We start from the raw sequence: 23,019 nt of genomic DNA on the forward strand, positions 1-23,019 counted from the left end.
CTGAAGCTTAACTGACAAAATAATACATTTCTAAACTTCTCAAGCAAAGAAGAATTTAGGTTTATAGTTTCATAGGGATGCTAATAAAGTTAGGAAGTGGCATACCTAATGTGAATGAGTGCCAATGGATTTCCATGGGTTCATATATGCTACTGTTAAGCAGTACTATACACTAAGGAGGTCCCATGCCATCTAGTTTGGTCTGCCTCTTTGACAGTCCTTTTTCAGGCTTTCAAAGAACTGATACAGATACATCCTGAGGGTCCTACCATCCTTCAGATATACATTCAGTTTATTTGGTCTCCATAATGACTTTTCTCACTACTGAAAACTTTTAAATTAAGATTAATTCAGCATGATTTTATAAAGGGTTGCATGATTTTGACACTTGACAAACAAACTTGGTGGTCAGATTAAATGTGCAATACCTTACTTATAGTATGTCACATTATGGCAACTTCAAGGTCACTTCTCTGTTTCCTGAAATCTGAAGAGGCTCACATTATTACAAAAAGAGTCACTCCTATTCTGTGGTCATATAGTTATTACATTCAATAGCCTTCAATTTAATGATAAACTTAAGCATATACATACTCCTTACACATTTCTGACTGTAAAAAAACTGGAGTGTGACTATTAGCAGTGGCAAGACTGATGGCCTCTATGTTAACACCCTTTAAACTGAACCACCAATTATATATTGCTTCTGATGTACGTCAAGCTTCATATGATAAGTATTTCATCACAAGCATAATGTGCACTTTACATGGTGTCAGTAGAAACAAAATGAATGTTCAATGTGGCTGCAGAAAATTTTAATTATACATCACCCATGGTCAAAAAGTAATAAAATAATGCAGAGTACTTTTGTAGTTATACAGGAGGAAGAAAGTACAAAGTGGATGAGAATCATGCATGAAAAGCAGAAAAATGTACTAATCTTGGACAAAAGGTAATTTCTGGACTCTTAGCGGATAAGAGAGTAAGTTTCCAAATATTACAGATAAATTGGGCAATTATGTGAATAAAGGCAATGATGATAATGATTATTATGATGCAATGTTTTTAACATCCTAACTGTCATGAGTCTTTGCTGGAATTTTACCCTGACAAGGCATTAAGCACTCTGAAATATCAATAGACTGGCACATGAATTCAATCTTGAAAATATGAGCATAGAAAGCAGGTGTCCAGCCAACTTCACTACTTCAGTCCAAAAGTAGACTGTAGAGATATATTATAAGGAGTGAAATGCCAACTTCAAGCTTTCACAACACAAAAAGAACTAAGTAATACAGGTTTCAGGTTTAGCCATACTTGGTTCATGCACCTTTGGATTGAAAGGTTTAGGCTTGTACATGAACACTACAGGATTCCACCCAATTACAGAATAGTAGATTTTCTAGTTAATCACTTTCCAATGCATCCTGCCTTATCATAAACACAAAGGGAGGATTTGATGTCACGGTAAGTTAAAGCTAGTGGTAGTGAGAAATCAAGAGTTGCAAAAACTGAAGTGGTAAAATGAAAGTTTATTCCCACCAATAATGATGGTAAGAATCTGAAGTCCATGGAGAAATTCAAGTACACGTATCTGGGAAGCACTGTGACATCAAAAAATCAGCTTGATATGGAAATTAATAGCAGCACTGGAGCACCAGCTACTGCACTTGGAAAACTAAGTCAACATGTCTTCCTGTCTAATGGATATCCAATTACATACCAAACTGGTTGTGTGTAAGGCCCTTGTTCTCACAACTCCCTGCATGACTGACACTTGGTGTCCATATCAATGCCACGTCAAGAAGTTTGACCACTTCCAACTTAGACGTCTTATGTTGATTCTTCAGTTTAAGAGGAGTGATTATGTGAGGAATGCTGATGTACTGTGGTGGACAAACCTCATAGGTACAGAGGCTATTATCTTGAAGAATCAACTGTGATGGGCAGGATAGATGGTCTGAATGAAAAGCTATCACTAGCCAAAGATCCCCCAAGGTAAACTCCAGGATGGGAAAAGAAAGTTTGGGGAGACAAAAGCTCCACTGAAAAAGATGACCTGAAACAGAACACGAGTTACTGCAAGCTGGACTGTGTTGAGTTTGAGCACTCTGCAAGCAAGCACTCTCAGTAGTGATGCAAGATTCACATAAAAATTGAAGAAAAAGAATTACTACAGAAGTTGAATAAAAAGCAAAGTGAAATAAAAACTAAACCCAAGGAAAAGTTTCTGTATACCTGCAACATTGATAACATTCTTCAATGTGTGGACTGCTGTAGCATCTTCAAGGTAATAACTGGATTAAGAAACGTTTGGTATGAAATTAACTATCTTTAAATAAATAAAAAAGATAATCTTCTATTGAATTAAATGAAGAGAAAGAAATTTCCATCCAAATATTAGGGTGCAGGAAATATTAATATATATGTGACATTTAGTACTGAAAATATTTAGCTGTAAGAAATAAGTTCAAAATCTGAACTGTTTGACTCCATAATCAAAAGCTTTAAAAGAAATGCCACAATTCTAAAAAACATGAAATCTGAGGTAAACTGAACTTAGTTTAATTCAGTGGCTTTCTGGAATGAAAAATATGTTATTTTCCTAAAATAATTAATACGATAAGGTGAAAAAACTTAACAGTTCTCTCCTTTGACTTTCCACTTCTTTCCTTCTCTCTCTACCATTACTTATTTCAACATTTATTAGAGTTCAAGAATAACAATATTATCACAGAGTAAATTATAGTGTAACATGTAATACAAACAAACAGTTTCACTCTACCTAATTACCTTATACCTGACATCCATGCAGACTTACTGTATATACATGACTTGAATAAATGTACATTATCAATACATTATTTATATATATATATATTTATAAAAATCTATTCATTGTTTACAGCAATTACCGTTTTCATTGCGCACTATACAATCGAATACTGAACATTCTATATTACAAGAAGAACATTCATGCTCCCTTGAAGTATATTCTAATATCCTGTTTATATCTGAGCAACTTAGGAGAAACTATGGTACATCCAATTTAACAGCAAGGTAAAATAATAACAAAATACAGCAGCACAGTAGCATTTCTATACATGGTAACTTGTTAGAGTTATACAAAACTTGAAGACTTCAACATCATTCATCATGAAGTTCTGTGTGTATGAAGAAGCTAAATCTTTGGAACTATGCTGAATAATTGAGAAATCCAAGAGAACAGTTAATTAGAAAAGTTTAAAATATAGTGTAGTATTAGAAACCATAGTGAAGTGACAAGTCACAGTGAAAGCAAATGGAATAGTGTGTTAAAAGCAGCAACAAAGTGGCAAAATGCTCAATGCACTGTAAACCCCGAATGTAGTAACAGTAACAGTGTGTGATACATAAAAATAATGTCAGTCACTAATGTGCACAGATGCTACATTTTGCAGTATCAGTAAAATAAATCCTTACAGGCACTTGGAATAATCTGCTCAAATTTTATCAGAACCACCTCACTAGAACCTATAAATAAACACTTGCAGAATTTTGAACCAGAAATGAATCACTAAATAAATATTAAACACATAAATAAATAGATAAATAACATGGAACTAAACAAGACGTAAGTATCTAAGAATATTGTTTCACTATGATTAATTTTCTTACAGCTGCTATGCCAAACTATACGAATACAAATATTAGCATTAACAAGTAGGTACTTTATACAAATAAGTACCAGAAAGTGAAATATGTCACAAAAAGTAAAACCCCAATTTCTCAAATAAGAAAATTTTCTTCCTCTTTGTCTCCAAGATATATCATTTACACAGCACAGCAAATCTGTGACAAAATTTAAGCCATATACAGTATAACTAGCATAAATCATTATACATAAAAAATTTTGAGTGCAATACTCTGCATGAATTTAATATATTTATTTTAAACATATAAAGTGTACTTTCCTAATCTACTTACAATGCAGCACATGTATTCTCTCAAAACAGTTGTTAGTGGTCAAGTATTCCAAGATCTCATTTCTTGAAAGGAATTAGATTGAATGAGTGCTGCTAATTTGAGAAAATAAGAAAAAAGCAAATAGGAATTACATTGGAAATATAGATACAATTAAAAATAATCCAAAGCAAAGGTTGAATTTGATAGACCAAAGATTAGAGGGAAAAGAAAGAAATAAAGTCTGTGTAGTACCAAATAGTATATGTAGGTAATAATACAATTTGAAAGGCAAACAATGCTGCTTTACTTTGCTGTCAAAATGAAAGACTCATAATTAAAAAAAAGAAATTGAGCATATGTTTTACACGTAGCTGGTAAAGAGCTTAACTACCCACAACTGGCTGCTGGGTGACTTATTACTAAAAAACAGAACTCAATTAATGAAAATATTTTTCAGCATGTCATAACTAACACTTTCTTGCACAATCCTCACATTCTGCTGCATTGAAACTTTAAAGAAAATTTTATTTTTTCAATAACTTATCAAAATAAAAAATATCAAAATCAAGAACCAATATAAATATTTTTACTGGAAGAATTTTCCAAATCAAGGGTGCATAATGCATTGGAATGAGTAAAAAAAAAAAAAAAACCACTTTATAAAGAGCCTGAGGATACCAAATGTAGACCTTCGTTTCCTTATGAATGCTCTTAAAAGACACATTAACAGCCTACATATTGTACCTCAATCATTACCTCTCATACACCTTTTTCAGATCGACTCAGTTCCAAAGCATATTCCAAGTCAGCTTGTTCCTGCTCTAGTCTTTTCTGCCGTTCCTTCTCCAGACGGAGGCTCTCGGCAGCAGCCCACGCCAGTTGCTGGTCCTCCGGTGGAATGGGTGTTGTTGATTTCGCTCCTATCCCACCAGGGAATGGGTCCACTGACACTCTACCATTAACTTTTGGTAAGGATTCAGAGACATTTTCACTCACAAATACAGTATCTGTTTGAAGTCCAAACGGGTCAAGTTTTGTACCCGGAGCAGGCACGATTTTGTGATCTTTCTCATCATCAAATGGATCAGAAATATTGAAAGGATCTTCATAACGGTAATTTCTGAACGGGTCTTCGGTAAACTCCATTCCTGCATATGACTTGCCACTGGACTGTGTTGCTGCCTTTGATTTAGGAACAGACAAATTCTTCGAAACAGCTTCTCCTGCGTTGGAAAACTGAAGAAGGGGATGAGCAGAACGTATTTTTAAGGCTAGAAGATATTTAAAAGAAAAGCAAAAAGAGAAAAATCCGGTTACTCCCAGTGGTGGCTGCAAATAGCTGTAAAATAATGGAAACTTCAACTATAATTAGGGTTTACCAAACGCTGGTTTCAGGCGCAGACGGCAATGCAGACAGCATCTAGCAACATGCAGGCATGCTTAAAAAAAGCTTGAAGAACCTAAAATAAACAAGGAATATAATTCAACGAAAAATAATATAATTGACATGCATAACACAAAAATAAATAAGAGGTGGGACTAGTTCCTACATGAAGCAAGCAAACCACATCACCAGTGAATTGAGGGACATTTTACTACCTTCTTATGAAATAACTCCTCCTCTTAAGTCACTTGTTTTAGTATGTGCTCTTGAGGATTTAATCACCATCCTATATACAGTATACATTCAGTTTCTGTACTCTGCTTTTCATTTCCTCCCTACAGAACGAAATTAATTAAAAAGTATTTTGGTCAGTTCTGTTGTTTTCACAAGACTTGTTCATTCAGAAATAAATACTCTCTTTGATCTTATTTACATCCACAGATGTAAGAACTTTGTGAACTAGCCACATTTTTGGACAGTAAAAGGTCATTTTAAGTTCTGCGATCAATTTTATTCTTATACTGCTATTATACAGCCAACTCATCAAAGTGTGTCTCAATAGATAATCTGTTAATCAGTATTCCACCTGGTGGCTATGATTGTTAACGCATTAAGTCTATCTAAGTCTGACACCGTGGTTAGCTGGTTCGAGTCCCATTGGTCGAAAACATTTTCACCAAAGAATGTTAGCCGGCAGGGTGGGAGAGGTAGTGGTATACAATTTCTAATCACTAGATTCCATGCCAAAAGCCTGGGTTCAATTCCAAATCTTTCTGCAGGATTCATATGAGGTGAGGGCATATGACACTGTTGATGGTGATTTGTCCTTCGGATGGAGACATTAAGCTTTGAGTAGACCCCTTGGTGTTATTCGACAGGAGTAGGCTATGTGTCACCACCGGGTTTCACCCTCTCCCATCCTACTATGATATATCACGTCATTCATTTCATCTCATCTCATTAACTCCTCTAATGAGCTTATGTCAGGAATGGCATCCAGTCACAAAAACTTGCTGCAAAGTTTCATCTCACTTCATATCCAACTCCATTGGAAAACAGGACAGGGATTGGACACACACCCACTGAATCTGTCAATCAGCATTTACTAAACCACTAAACTGAATTCCTTTCATTTAAAATTTCTCTCCACATCCTTCAAACATATTTTTGAAACTTTTATCTTTTTTCTGTCAGTTACATATTTTCATCCTCATCACAACACGCAGGTGGCCTACGGGAGTCAAATCAAAAGACCTGCATATGGTGAGGCGAACTTGTCCTCGGACACTCCCGGCACTAAAAGCCATATGCTATTTCATTTCATTTTTTGTCAATACTGTAGGCGGATAGACTTCCTCCACTGATCTAAACCACATATGTGAAGAAGGTCTTCGAAATTGTGAGTATATTTCCAATCACAATTTAACTCACCCTAGTATCTTCCTTATGCAAATAAACTTTGCCACAATTTCCTCTAAGGATAGAATTCACACTTGATCTACCAATTTGAGGATAACCAAAAGTTTTCTAAGTTTATTTTTATAACAATAAAGAAATGAGCATTCTGAAAGCAAAAACAGAACATGAAAAGTGGTCACATAATTAACTAATCTGTTCCCATGGGGGTTTTCTTGCCTGTTCCCCTATCGGGCATGTCCCAAGTGGCGGATAGGGGGGCCCTCCGGACGGAGAGCCTGAGTTGTGGGAGGACAATGTCTTGCGGAACGCCTCATCACGGATGGTGAGAACGCCGCTCAGGACCCTAGAAGGGGCAAAAACCCAACGTCATATGGAACCATGGACATTCCAAATGAACCACTTAAATACCAAGGGAAGCTATGGAAGCTCCAGAAGAGCAGGTCCAGCGGCAGGCCTAAGAGGAGAATATGAAGACAGAAGTCCCAGTAGGGCAGGATGAATCCAAATCTGAAGAAACAGGAAAGCAGACTTCTGGACAAAAGGAAACAGGAGATTTCACTGAGAAAGACCTGAAGATATCGGCATTGAAACTAAATAGGATGCATATAGATAGACCACCTCACACAAGTGCCTACTACAAGGGAAAGAAGCCAAGATAGCAACTGGGACTTGGGTGGAGAAGAAGCCAAGGAACAGGGATCGGCGAGACCCTATGCCAATGAATACGCCCAAAAGGGCAAGGTCGGAGGAAAGCACGCCATCAAGTTAAGCTACCAAATCACCCTTCAAGAAACAGAAGGAAGAAAAAGTCATGTCCTTTTCGGAAAGACTATCCTCAGTTAAGGTCGCAATAATACCTAAGACCTTTACAAGATTTTAGAATCATTCCGTATTGACGCTTTTCACTTTACAAAGGTAAAATTAAGTGTATCCTCCTAATTCAAAACATCATATAATTCCATCATTAAATGGAGTAATCAAATTCAAACATGTTTTGGCTTGTTTGAGCCATCTTCAGGGGGAAAAAGGGAGGGGTTGAACTAATTTACATAATACAAGCTAAAAATGTGCCAAAAAACATAATGAAGGAACAAATGAAAAAACAAAAGAGACATGACAGAAATAAAACCAACCTAACATACAATATTTACATCATGTGAAGCATTTAAAATAAGGCAAGCAAACCAGCCAACAATTGTGAAACAATAATCGAGAACGGGACTGCTGGACTGAGAAGATATTGAGAATGGTGCTGTTCTAAAGTTTTAAATTTTATCTACGTTTTTCCATCACTTGTCACATGCATTTCGCCTGCACATCATCTCAGGCTTGGTTTCTCAAACTTTTTCGCTCCCACACCCCTCCTAGCCATTCGATGTGATGGTGTTTCTACAAAAGGCATACTTTCGACCTAAGTTTTCGACACAGTGATTTCATCCTGTTTTGATCTGTTATAAAACCAAATTTTGTAAACTAAGAGGTCCACAATCTCGCTATGTGCACTTATTGTTCGTTTCCATCCAGATCATTTGTTTTCATTTCTTTTCTTCTTAGGTAACACTTTTTAGATTCAATTATGTTTTGTATTAACCCCTGTTTTCCCTGAATTTAATGCAGCGAGTTGTTTTTTGCTCCACATGATGTAAATACAGTATTACCCCTCTTTTACACTTTTCAAGGGACCAAGGAATATTGGTGTAAAAGGGCGGAAAGTGTAAAAGGGGGGAAAGTGTAAATCAGGGGAAACAACTTGTACAGGTATATATAAAAATGCTCTGGAAAAGGAGGTAAATGATACACAAATGCACATTATTAATTTATAGAGTATTTCAATCTCAATTGATTTACTGTACTTACCTCAAATAAAGGTCCATGTAAGTTAATTACTGTACTGTATTAACCGTTGACTACATTGCCTTTGTAATTCTGCTCATCCTTTGAACAGGAGAAGGTTACCGGTAGGTGGTTAAAAATTTGTGTAATATATTCTTTTATTACAGCAGTTACTTTCTTAGAATGGCTATAGAATTATCTAAGATGCAATATTTTCTCTGAATGAAACATTTTAATTGCTACTATTGTACCTGTATTTACAACATCAACACAAATTTATTCCAGATGGAAAACTACACAATCACTGCTTCTTAAGAATCGATCTCTGTTTACACTTCTTATTTCTTAAGACCTCTATTTGTTTTTCAAGCTCATAAAGGTTATGAAAATTATTTTCACCCCCCTCTACAGATGACAGATACCTGCGTAAAACATCCACTGCTGACTTGCATCAGAACAGGTACATATCACTTCACTGTCTTCCTCTGCTTCATCACTGTCACTGATGGGAGACTCGGCTGCTGTTTGCTCAGCAACCAACTCCTCCACATTTCTTTCCTCTGCAGTGATTACAGAATCATCTACCCGAAGAAAATCTTCAGTAGTGCAGTCTGACTGCAACATTCTCCATACATCAGGTAGCAGTTCTTCTTCTTCATCACCATCACCATCATCATCTTCATCTTCATCATCATCTTCATCATCTTCATCTTCATCATCTTCATATTCTTCTTCTTCTTCTTCTTCTGCCAGCTGAAATTTGGCATGATTCTTAAAAAATCCTGCATTCAAGAAACAATTTGAGATGGTAGTCTGCTTCATGGATTTCCAAGACTTTGTAATGAAGTGAAGTGCATCCAGGATTGAAACCTTAAATGTTGATGGATCCATAAGGAATAAAATTTGCTGCATCAGGTTCTTCCTATAAAGTGACTTAAAGGAGTGAATAACCCCTAAATCCATAGGTTGTGCAGTTAGCAGGAAGAAATTCTAACTGCACATTCCTCAAATTAACATCCACGGGATGTGCAGGACAACGGTTGATGAAAAGAAGGATCTTCTTATTTTGAGCACCCATTTTTGAATCCAGAGCAATTAATTGCTGTCGGAAAAGATCTGAGGTCATCCAAGCCTTAGGGTTGGCATTGTAGGCATTAGGTAATGATCGCACATTCTTGAAGCAACAAGGATTTCTAGATTTCCCTCTCACCTATGGGGTGGAGCTTCTCAGAGTCATCAGCATTGGCTCCCAACATCATTGTGAGCCTCATCTTTCTGTGTTTCCCACTATGGCATTTATCTGCTTTGAATGCCAGTCTTGCTGGGCAACACACTGAAACACAGTCCAGTTTTATCTAGGTTAAAAACGTTCCTGGGTTCATAATCTTTGGTCAGCTCCTGCAATCTTCTATCGGTCCATTCTTCCACAGTTTCATCACTAACTGCATTAGATTCTCCACAAATAGTTTTATAGGTTAGGTTATACCTTTTCCTAAATCGGTCAATCCAGCCATTGCACGCGCTGAAATTTTCAATGCGAAGAATGTTTGCCACTTTAAGCGCCTTTTCCCTTAAGAGTACACCATCAATTGGAATGCCTGTGGCTCTTGAAGTTTCAAACCAACTTTTTACAATTTTTTCCATGTTCTCGTATTTGCAGTATGACGCATACTTCCCTTTCTTGGAGTTTGGTCCGCATTCTGAAGCACTTGATGTAATGCTTCCTCTGTTTTTCACAATTTTATTCAGCGTGGTTACAGGAAGCTGCAATTCGCGTGCCAATGAAACACGTGTTCCACAGTACGAATCAACCTTTTCCAATATTCAAACTTTCTCATCCATAGTGAAAGTTTTTCTTTCCTTTTTTTTTTTTCCATTATTAGCAGGAAAACAATAAAGCGATAACAAAGAAGGATTAATACACACGACAGGAAAGGAAGATCGCGGTAATTCACTCTGACCACTCGACTCACATAACAAGAACGAAAAACGTAACGAAAAACAAAAATACAGTAAATGTGACGAATCAGCGACAATAACTTTAACAATTCCAACAACAAACGCAAATGTAAAACAATAACCGTGAAATAATGAACTTGGGCAAGACAAACACTGAATCACTTGATAACGTCTCCTCCTTGTGGCTTATACTGTACTTAGCAATAGAGCAAACATCTGATATCTCCTTCTCCTTTGCGGTTTTGTTAATTCAACTCGTCGGATTTAGTCTTCTTCTTGAAAGATTAATGAGCACTTTATCATTGTCGGATTTGAAAATAAGGTTTAGGACGTAGTGGAAAACACCTGATATCAAAGAATGCACTGCATTGGTTATGCAGTTCAATACTGAGAGTTCTAAGAGTTATTATAAACCATGGTTGGTTGTTTTGGTCACCATTTCATGGTTACTCAAAAGTGTTTTAGGTTAGTTGTGATGCCATTTTACCTCAAATTTTTTCCTCTCAAACGGCCTGTTTGTGGCAGGAAGCATAAAATGCTGCAAATGTAAATTTGAGGATTTTAATACATTGTGAGCATAGGAAATCTCAGAGGACCAACAAAAAATGTTGTAAAAGACGGGAAAACGTAAAAGCCAGGAACGTAAATGCGGGGTAATACTGTATTGTATATTAGGTTGGTTTTATTTCCGTCATGTCACTCTTTCTTCATTTGTTCCTTCATTATGTTTTTTGGCACATTTTTAGCTTGTATTATGTAATTTAGTTCAACCCCTCCCTTTTTTCACTGAAGATGGCTCAAACGAGCCGAAACATGTTTGAATTTGATTACTCCATCTAATGATGGAATTATATGATGAATTGAATTAGGAGGATACACTTAATTTTACCTTTATAAACCTAAGACCTTTACAGATGGAAAACTCAAGGAGGACTGAATTGTCATCTGCACTGATAGCACAAATAAAGCTGCTGTCAGACAGATGTCTGCCAGGCTTCCTTGAGTCACCAAGGTTGGAAAGTGGAGCTATGGTACTGATCTGTGCAAATCCAAAACGTGAAAAGTTGGCTGGAACTGACAGTATCAAATTGTAACCCATGAAAAGGGGAGACCCTAGAGGTGGCGGACGCAAAAGAGATGCTGAACACGACCAAGGTCATCACCAAGTTCCCACCCCCTTTTGACAAGATAAAAGTGGAGGATGTTCTTGTCAGAATCAATCAGTACGATACCAAACTTCTAACGCAAGAGTGGAGAGTGCTGAATGCCACTTCAATCGACAAGACAGGAAGTACAGTCGTTTTAACCCTTGGTGAAAGAGACTTTGAAGAGCTCAAAAAGAGAAGCCTTAAGGCTAAGGTCAGACTTGGGCAGATCAAATTTCAAGTCATCAGGGGAAAAGCGAAAACCAATGTTGATAAAGATGGTGCTGAAGATCCTTCAGGCCAATCTTCAGCATAAAACAAGAGCTGTGGCCAATTTCACCAGGAAGTTCAAGTCCAAGGCTATTGACGTGGCCCTTATTCAAGAGCCTTGGGTATTCAAGGGCGGAGTAGCAGGACTGGAGGAATCTGGAGGTAAGCTGATGTACGATACAACATCGGAAATACCCAGAACATGTCTTCGTGTGAACAGAAAACTAAAATGTCTTATGTTGCAGGAACACTGTTCACGGGACTTAACCATGGCCAACAGTAGATGTATTATGCCGATACGGCCCCAAATTTGAAACCCCTATGTTTTTATATGGGAAAATGCTATAGTCATAGAATATCGTACCTTATCTGCTCGGAAAAGGTTAGGGCGTCCCCTGCTAAAAGTGACACGCAACTCTTCAGGTGCTGGGGGAACTGTGAAAAATGGGCAACCAGCACCAAACTACATCAAAATTGCAACAGTTAATGTACTGACACTGACGGGAAAGACAGAAGAACTGGTTGACTTCATGAAAGAAAAAGATATAGCCATACTTGGACTGTGCGAGACCAGATCCCTCTGAGAGAAGGATACAGGCTGTATTACAGCGGAGGACCTGAAGCAAAAAATGGAGTGGCCATCATACTTAGAAGAGAAATCCAAGAATATCTGGAATATACAAAGTACGTCAGTGATAGGATGATGATGATGATGAGACTCCAGTTTGAAAATGGCGTAAAAGATCTATTTCAGTTGTATGCCCCACAAACTGGTTGTATAGATGAACATCTAGAGGACTTCTTAGAGGAAGCGGAGAGACAGATAGAAGATAAGGAAGTACTATTGATGGGAGATCTAAATGCACAAGTTGGAATGGAAAGACAAGGAAAGGAAGATGTTGTAGGGCCCTTTGGATATGGAAATATAAATCCAGAAGGTGAGTTGTTGGTGGATTTTTGCATGAGGAATCAAATGATTGTTGGAAACACTTGGTTTAGGAAGAAGAACAGTCAGAAGATTACAAGGTATGGCTGGGGAGACAGACGAACAAAGACCATGATTGATTATATAATCATAGAGAAAGAACACCGGAAGAACCTTGTAGATGTAACAGCCATGCCTGAAGAAGCCTTTGGTGGAGATCATAGAGTTGTGATAGGAAAATTGAAAGTTGGAAAGATTGAAAAACCCCAATTAAGAAGAGAGAAAAGAATTAAAGTATGGAAGTTGAAGGAGAAAAGCATACAAGAAGAATTTCAAAGGGAAATAATACCCTTGGTACCCAGGACACAGGTGGGGAATGTTGAAGAGGAATGGAAAAGATTTAAGGAAGCACTGGTTGGATGTGCAGAAAAGGTGTGTGGTAGAACATCAGGAAATGTGAAAGACAAAGAAACACACTGGTGGAATGATAGGGTAAAGATTAAAGTGAAGGAAAAGAAAATGGCATGGAAAACATCTAAGACTGAAGAAAGTAGAAGAAAATATGTGGAGGCAAAGAATTTGGCCAAGAAAGTAGTGGAGGAAGAAAAGAGGAAAAGCTCTGCCTTATTCACACAGACATTGAGAGATGATACGCAGGGCAGCAAGAAATTACTGTATGGTATCTTAAGAAACAAAAAGAGAGATCAAGTAAACACCAGATTTGTGAAGGATGAAGGTGGCATAATTTTAACAAAGCCAGAAGAAATAAGAAATAGATGGAGAGAGTATTTTCAGAAGCTGCTGAACATAAGAACGGATGACAGTCATTCAATGGACGACCAGGAAAGGCAATTAGTTGACGGAGAAATGGATAAAGAAATTACAATGAATGAAATTGAAATGGCAGTAAGAAAGATGAAGAATGGAAAAACTGCTGGAATAGATGAAATTTCAGTGGAGATGATAAAGGCAGCTGGAGCTGTAGGCCTGCAGTGGACATATCGGGTTCTCAGAAATGTCTGGGAGAATAAGGAGGTCCCTGAGGATTGGGAAAAAGGAATAATCATCCCAATTTTCAAGAAAGGTGATAAGAAAGTTTTGAAGAACTACAGGGGAATTACTCTAATATCCCATGTTGCTAAGATAATGGAAAGGATACTGGAAAGTAGAAGAAGGTTGAGGGTTGAGAAGCAGATACAGCAAAATCAGTTTGGTTTCAGAAGTGGAAGGTCAACAATAGAACCCATTTTCATTATGAGACAACTAATGGAAAAGCATTGGGAGTACGGGAATGATATGGTGATGACATTCATTGATATTGAAAAGGCATATGACAGTGTCCCTAGGACGAAAGTTTGGGACAGTCTGGTGCAAAAAGGAATTGGACAGGGATTAATAAAAATGATCATGGCATTGTATAAGGAATGTTGTAGTTGCGTGCAAACACAAGTTGGCAGGACAAGTTGGTTCAAAATAACTAGTGAGCTGAGACAGGGAAGTGTTCTATCACCAATCCTGTTTACAATAGTAATGGATGACATCATGAGAACAGCAAAAGTAGCATATGGAGGAAGAGAAATGAACATGATGTTATTTGCAGATGATATTGTGATTTGGGGAGAAGACGACAGGAAGGTTCAAGAACAGTTGAATGTGGTGAATGGGAAGATCGAAGAATGTGGATTGAAAATAAGTGTAGAAAAGAGTAAAACTCTTGTTATGACTAGAGGGGAGAAAGAAGGGAAAGGTCAGATTAGACTTGCAGACAAGCCCCTGGAAGTAGTGGAAACGTTTAAATACCTGGGGAGTGAATTAATGGAGAATGCTCGACTGCATGCTGAGATTAGTAAAAGGATTCAAGCTGGAAGTTGTTTCTATCATAGTGTAAGAAATATGTTATGGGACAAAGATGTGCCAATGGCAGCAAAGGATACTATGTACAAGATGTATTACGTACCCATAACAACTTACAGAGCAGAAACTTGGACAATGACAAAGAAGGATGAGAGTCGAATACAGGCAGCCGAAATGAAATTCTTGAGGAGTATGATACAGAAGAGTAGAAGAGACAAAATAAGGAATGAGAAAATCCGGGAAGAAACTGGAGTGGAAAAAATGAATGATAGAATTGAGAAGAGCTGACTAAGATGGTTTGGGCACATAAAGCGAATGAGCGATGAAAGAATGCCAAAAAAGGTGATGGAAATGCAAATCCAAGGAAGGAGAGGCTGTGGACGACCACGATTGAGATGGAAGGATACCATCCAACACAGCATTATAGAAAGAAACCTGGACTGGGACACAGTATTGGAGGAGGAGTGGTGGAAAGACCGAAGAAAGTGGAGAGGAACCATATTTGCCCCTACCCGGCTACAGCTGGATAAAGGGAAATGATGATGATGATGATGATGATGATGATCTGCTCCAAAATGTTTATTTCCCCTATGTTGACTGAATGCGCATGGGTATAAATTATTTTCACAGTAGAAAAATGAAAAAAAAAAAAAATACTTGAATGTTTTTTAATAAATGGCAAGCCTGCAAAGTATGAAAACTGATAGGCTAAGAGAAATAGCCAAACAGCGGCAGTTAAAAGGATATGCAAAGTTGAGTCGGGCCAAATTAATAAGTCTCATTTATTCTAGTTTTCCATTTCATTTCGCTAACGAAATATTTAGTGAACCGGAAGAAGAAGCCGAATTTTGTGAGACATGTACGACTTGGAGCACACTTGGCTACCGTTGCTATTTTTGTTCTCCAGCTGCGAATAATCCACACAACAACTTTGCATACTGAAAGAAGAGAACGCACAATATTTTAGTTGACTTATTTCATGCAAAGAAACTTCCAAGCCTCGATAGTATAAATAAAATTGAAGAGGTGTGTTTGAGGTCTTTAATAAGTATGCAAAAGACAAGGCGCTACCTTATAAATTTTTTATTGCAAAAATAGCCAAGCTCTTGAACATTGAACACAAAATAAAAATTAATGACAAGCTGAAGAGGAATGACAAACTATGGGCAGAATTTTTAGCTATGAATCCCTTTAAACTAAACAAGAAAAGGGAATTGGAAGAATATATAGAAAAACAAGTAATCTATACTACATACTCTACTCGTAGTGAACAAATTAATTTAGCAAATATCTGTTGAAAATTCATCTCATTATGTCAGATATATCTATGGTTTGGTCAAATCCGAGGATATCTCCAACTGAATGATTTGCATCTAAAAGTAATTTAAATGGAGATCTAATTACAAATATGTCACGGTTTTTATCTTTAATAATTTTAATATTTTTCGAGTTGAATGGAGGAATTTATATATTTTTCGAGCTTTCTGACATTGTATTCACCAGGAGGAATTATTAGCTCTTTTTGTATACCATCTTTTTCATATTTCAACACAGTTTCGGGTATACTTTTCTTTGTAGTAGCTGATGGCATCTTCTATTTATATAGATGAAAATTCTTACTCAGAATTATTTTCTTTCTTGCATCTTTTAAGAAACTCAACAAAAGAAGCAAAACATATAGTAATCAACTCAAGAATGCTTTGTAGTTTTTTATTCATTTATGTTGCTTAAAATTTCTCTAACTAGTTTATGTTGAGCGTCAAAGATGAGATTTTTCTTTCCGTACATAATTACATACATCCATGTGTTTGTGGGTATAGTAGCATTAAATGTAGCGCACAACTTCATACCTGTTTTTGTAGCAGTTACAACATTTCTATGCTTACTCATGTTGATGACATAAATAGGATACGATCGAATAAAGTGTCGAGGACTGATGCCTACGTCTCAGTTAAACTAAGTTATTCTTTTGAAATCTGTAAACACATCGTAAGCTTTCAAGAATTTGTTAGGAGGATCAAGACTCCAAGATTCTTCTGGAAATATTTCATCTCTACCGTTTTTCACATGTATGTTTTCAAGCTGGACATGGTCGAACTGAGATGAATCGAGCATTGATTGTCCTTTCTGTTGGTTTGAAACACTACAAGCATAAATAAAGGATAGTCAAACTCCATAGACTGATAGAAATTGGTGACATCTAGTTCAAAGTTTCTTTTTCCAACAATATTAGGAAATTTGTGTGCTTGTAGATCGAAAAATGAGATGAAATTTTTCAGATTTTTATACATTTGTTCTCTGCGTTCAACTTCAAAATTAGGCTCGTACTTGGTAAAAGGCGCCCGAATTTCCATATGTGTAATGGTTACTTTTCCTTCGTCAGGCCGAGTTCCAGCAATATCAGCTCCTGCTTCATCTTTAGTGAACCATCTATATAGAGCATCTTTTGCGTATAGGCTCCAAGTGAAACTTATTATGTAAGGATATAGCGCTTCGTTTGATTTTGATTGCAGCTTACCGTTATTGACAACGTTAGATTCTGGCCGAACTTAATCAATTAAAAAGGAAGTGAGTTGATGCAATACTGCTGCGATGATACTGGGATGGTCTATTTTAGAAACAACATGATTATCCTTTTTGATAGTTACTGCAGACCACAGAAAAGCAGGGAAATTATCTACGAGTTTTACATTCGATCGCCCTTCATAATGTAAATAGTTGGTACCATCGGCGTAAGTAATATCGAAATTCATGGCTAGTTGAAATTTATTCTCTTCCCATCCATCCCCAACTTTGATTTCTATTTCGGTGTCTTCATTTGGAACCAAAAGGTTATTTTTAGTTCTTTCATTCGGTGGGAATGAATGCCACTGATAGCTTACAATTTTACCCATTTACAGAAAAGAAAATGACGATGTCATCTACACAATTCCTTCGTCGGAATCTACAGCTTCAGATTTTCAAGGATGGTCAACGGTTAGTTCTCCAAACATGATGACTTGCACATTGATGGGCATTGCTTTAATTCCTTCATTCACCTTGAAAAGTTTTTCATCACCAGATTGAACTGAAAACGACTTACCAACATCGATTACATTTTCTGTTTCTCTACTTTCTTTATGAGTAATGGAAACATCAAACCTTTTTTGATTTCTGTTTCTGTATACTTAGTAAAAATATTATCAGGGCCTACTATTCAAATAATAATTTTCCTTACATAGACATCATACTAAAAGAAATGTTTTATGATGTCAGTTTTCTTTATGAGATCTTTTTCAAATATAATTTTGTCAAACACTTTCTTATCGCCATCTAATATTTTTCTAGTTAGATTATGAATTTCATTGGTTAAAGAAGCGATTTCTGTTCTTGTAGAGTAATCTCGAAACAGTATCTCCATTTCATCTTTAGTGAAATAATTTTTCAGATCACGAGCCCCTTTGTTTGCACTCTATGATGCTAACTGTTTTTCTAAATATTCTTTGGCGACTACATCACGTTTATCAACGGGTTCTGCTATGTTAACTATCTCTTCTTGAGAAAATTAATGTAATTGTCACGTAGCTTGAAAATTTTAGAGCGATTTTTATTTAGGTAATTTAGCACACACTTAATTTTCGCATCTAGCTTATCTTTTGTCACACCAAACTTAACTCGAAGTTGGTTTCCAAAAATGTCTAAGGCCATTAATTGTGTCTAAAATTTTACTCGGGTTATCGTGTCCTTTGGAAAACAATTTCAGAACACATAGAGACAAGTGACCACAGATGTACTAGTTGTAATACATTAAAGAATAAGTGATTGGGTTTGAGGTAGTCAACTAATTCTTTGGGTACATTGCCACCGTAGGAATCGAATACAAATTTTTCATCATCTTTCTTGAAACAGCAAATCTAGTGCATACCAACATGATTAGAAGTATCTAGATTTACAACGCCTGATTCAATATTTTTATCCGGTTTAGCTGGCAGCTCGTCGATCATAAACACACCTCTAAAATGTTTAATCCTTAATTTTTAAACTAATTTTTCAATGTCAAATTTACTTAGCGGACGTGGGTATTGTTTGGCTAATGAATTTAGGATATCCGTGTCTATTTCTCTAAAAAAATCCCTTGACCATATTTCTTTTTCAGCGCCTCAATAATTCTTTCCAAGCCATACCCGACTACAAGTGATCCAATAATTGCTGTCAAACCGGATCCTTTCTTTTCCATTTCCAAATTATGTCTCTTTTGCTCTTCTAGTTCTGCATCATTCTTTTTTTTATAGTTCACTGCTTGTACTGCTGTTGCAATACCTCCAATTATTAAACCAAGAGCACCTGCAATTGCTGCTGCTATTCCTAAAAATCCTCCATGTTTAGAGAAACCCGAACCCTCTTTCTTTTTTAGTAAATGCTTGTATATTTTTTTAAATACAGGTATAGCAAAAGTTAGAAGTAAACTTCTGCCTTTCTTTATCTGATTCTTTTTCTTCTTTTCCTTTGCATCAGTTAGGTAATCATCCAGGACATCCAATTCCTTCAGCTCATTGTTAGAAAATTTTATAGAAACAGACTTGGGTTTAAATTTGCCACTCGGACAAGGCGCAAAGTTGGTACTGAACGGTTTCATTTATAGGCAATAAAAATGGTTTACAGTACTAAACTATTTTGATCAACTTTGATACCCATTCCTAATTTTCTTTTTGCGTACATTGCTGCGGCAATGGCTGTTGCGGCTACTCTTTTTTTTTCAAATCTGCACCTTTACTTAGCATTCTCTCTACAGCTATACCTTTTTGTGTCTATGTTCTAAATCTTTGTAATCTCTATATACAATATCATGAGGTTTACAGCCTTTTTTGTCAAGACGATCTCTTCCTACAACACCGTTAGGTAGTTGCTCATCTAGTGGATTCCCCGGACTGCAAAATTTGTAGCCAGGGAATGTTAAATCCAGGTTATGTTTTCCTACTTGATTAATCAGCCAGCTGACTACCCCACCTCAGTTTCTCAGGTGGTGGGATAATTCATTTTATGCCAAATTTATTTGCTAAATTAGTAACTGAGAAATTATGTTTTCCCCTATTCTAGATCCTACTTTTCCATTTTTCCAAAACTGTTCTGGAGTTCTATTTATATGTTGAGGAATGCTATTTAGAAATGATACACCACACCCGGGAAACTGGAGTTGAGAAATGATGATGATGATGATGACAATATCAGGAACTCGTCCGAAAATTCCATGCCCAGCATGATTATTTTGAAGAACTTCATTCTCCCAGTAAGTACGAGGAAATGTTTTCCCACTTGATTAATCAACCAGTTTACTATTCCTTTACCATGCTTTTCTGACTTCCAGAAAGTATGAGGAAGATTACTCAAGAACCGAATTAGATAAGGAACCCCTTTAGGATGACTGACAATAAAGTCATTAAACTTACTCGTTAGCATTTGTGTAATCCCAAATTTCTCGTCGTAAAAATTATTGTTGCCAGCATTTTCCTCTCCATGAATCACTACAAGTCTATCGATTAAATCTCGAACATCATTCATCCAAACATATTCTACTGGCTTTTCTGTGTATTGCTTCACAAATCCTGTACCAGTTTTTTGCGGAGTGCTTACAGACTTTGATCTTGATTTCTTTCCTATACCTTTTTCTTCCTTTACTTGTTTCCACAGATTGCTTAGAATATTTTTCGATTTGCCAGTAGCCGATCTTACTTTTCCTGTAGTTGGATCGTAGTTTTCATAAACTAAGCTTGTGTCTACTGCAATTTCTTTGTAGTTATCTAAATCTTCTGGAGTATAGTCTATGTTGGGTATATCTTTTTTTTTTGTTAACAGTGCCAAAAGACCCTTTGTTACTATATATCTTTTGCCGGTTTTTTCAATACCAAAATCATGATCAAAAGTGACTTGAATCTCCACTATGCCTCTCTTTTCCTACTGGTCTAAATCCAAATATAAAATCGTTAGCATTGTTGAAGGCTTCTAGTAATTCAGGTCCTACGTTGATGAGATTTGGGTTATCCTTCAATATATCTTTTTTGACCATTCTACTTCTTTCTTGGTCTTAAACTTGTGCCAAGAGTGGCTCTAAACTACTAGTTGTTAGAGTAGGGATTGATTCATCATCACTTGCAAATAAACGTTTTTCAACATCTTCAGCCACATAACACTGTTTAGATGAAAAATACATAAATTGACAAAGTAATGCTTTTGAGGAAGTGTCCTTAAAATTAACATAAGATTGACAACATTAAAACAAACAAAAATCTCAAGAGAAAATATATAAATTATTCCCGTTCAGAATCTCTCACTTTGTCATGGCGTGGACAACCTATGAGGCAATGTTGAGCATTTAGCAATGTTCTAATGTATTAATTGATCAACCTTCCATGGTTCATTGCATTTTAGTTCTTAGATATATCACGTTCAATTCAAAACTGCAGAAATAAAATTATGTGTCCAAATATTATGTTAGGGCTACATGACATTTACCAGTTTATGATGCCTTAATCATCCTGCTAAGTTTCACCAGTCGGTCTGGTCTAACACAAACCCTTCCTATGTCCGAACGAGATGAGCCCCTGGCAAATTCTTTTTTCTTAAGGCACGCAGAATAACAACAGAATCTCATCGGAGATAATACTCGATATAAGATACAGAGTTACTTTTTGAAATGGTCTATTCAGCCTTATAAGTTTCCAACATAATCAGCATTCATACTGTTGCAACCGAGGAATCAACATATCAGACGAACATAACAAAGTTCATTTCCATAGGCTCACAAATACAATTCTGGAACAAGTCAGATGGAGGAGCAGACTGCCCTAAACGAGCAGACACAACACATCACTCAGAAGGTGATTTAACACCTGCTGTGCCACCAAAGATCAATGGGAAACATCTGCTTGCAGCAGGATTATGATCACGTGCACCTCTGACCAGGCTACCAACACCGCCAAGCACGGCTATACTGGTGTCATGGGTGTCACGAAAGAGTCAACTGGAGAGGGGAATAGCACTCTGTTGTCTTCGGTGACAAGGGTAGGTTCTGTCTGTATGAAGTGATGGATGTACACGTGTACGGCGTAGACTTTGTGAGCGGCCTGTTCCAGAGTGCATTTGCCCAAAACACCCAGGTCCCACCCCAGGCTTCATGGTGTGAGGGGGGCCACCAGTTACAACTCGCGATCACAGTTGGTGTTTCTGCAGGGTAACATAAACAGTGCCCGCAACACTGCACAGGTTGTTGTCCCCGTTCTACTGCCATTTCTTCAACAGGAAGGTGATGTGCTTTTTTCAGCAGGACAATGCACATTCACATACAGCTGCTGCAATGCAACGTGTTCTACGTGGTGTACAACATCAAGGTTGTCTAGCCCTTCCTCTTTTTTCAATTTCATCCCTGTTCTTAGTTACATTGTTCAAGATTTTATCAATATTTGTCAGTAAAGTGGACAATGTATTCTGGGGGTTTAGAAGTCTCTTGATATTTCACGCTTCTTTTCTTAAAACCATTTTCAACCTTGCAGCTGGCAGCTGCCTTCTCATCAAAAGTTTTGTACTGCACTTGAGTCAGTCTGGGCAGAGACTGTCCACACAGGCCAGTAATAAACACAGTTACCCACAATGTACTGTACACACTGTAATTTCCAACAGCATTGTATAAAAATTTACACTTTTAAAAGAAAAACTGCTACTGTAACTTTATCTGTGACCACAGATAGGCTGAAAACAAATGCCTATGGTGGGAAGAAAGAGGGAGGGGGTGGGACTATTTTCTGGAATTTACCAAGCAAGACTGACTAACCTGCATTCCATCAGAAACCTTTCTAATCCCAGCATTCTGTCTAGCAATGTTCATAATTTAGCCCCACTCAATCTCATTGGGTATTACTTCGAATTATCCAAACAATAATCAAAGATTTTTAACATGTTGTTGTATAGGAATGTCGAGGAACCACACGATAAATTCAAATTATTTATGATCAAGAATTAAAAACAACATCTGAATTAAGCAAGTTTGACTGTAATAATAATAATAATAATAATAATAATAATAATAATAATAATAATAATAATAATAATAATAATAATAATAATAATTAAAAAAAAGAGGACTATGAATGTACAAAAATGGGCTTATTGTGATTTAGCGAACTGAGACTGTGTATCTGTTATCCACACAGTCAGGATTCAGACCATGGACCTTGTAAAGGAAGCACAAGTCTCTAATTGTGTTCAGCAGTGGACCTAAATATATGTCTCATTAGCCAAATGCACAGTATCTA

The 23,019-nt window shown here is 36.8% G+C and overlaps 1 protein-coding gene across 2 annotated transcripts in view; it reads right to left on the reverse strand.

Annotated features, from left to right (window-relative positions):
• Nucleotides 1–414: 414 nt before the first annotated feature.
• The window catches only part of Eps-15 (Epidermal growth factor receptor pathway substrate clone 15), a 555,588-nt gene continuing 532,983 nt past the window's right edge, over nt 415–23,019 (reverse strand). Inside the window, exon 19 of one of the 2 annotated variants that reach the window (XM_067145864.2) lies at nt 415–5,181. In XM_067145864.2, coding sequence (XP_067001965.2) covers nt 4,705–5,181 — 477 coding nt within the window. In that variant the 3' untranslated portion in view covers nt 415–4,704. Of the gene's footprint in view, nt 5,217–23,019 lie in introns of both variants that reach the window. The other variant, XM_067145865.2, reaches the window with a different exon arrangement.

This window comes from Anabrus simplex, chromosome 4, assembly GCF_040414725.1.
Source record: "Anabrus simplex isolate iqAnaSimp1 chromosome 4, ASM4041472v1, whole genome shotgun sequence".
Classification (NCBI taxonomy): domain Eukaryota; kingdom Metazoa; phylum Arthropoda; class Insecta; order Orthoptera; family Tettigoniidae; genus Anabrus; species Anabrus simplex.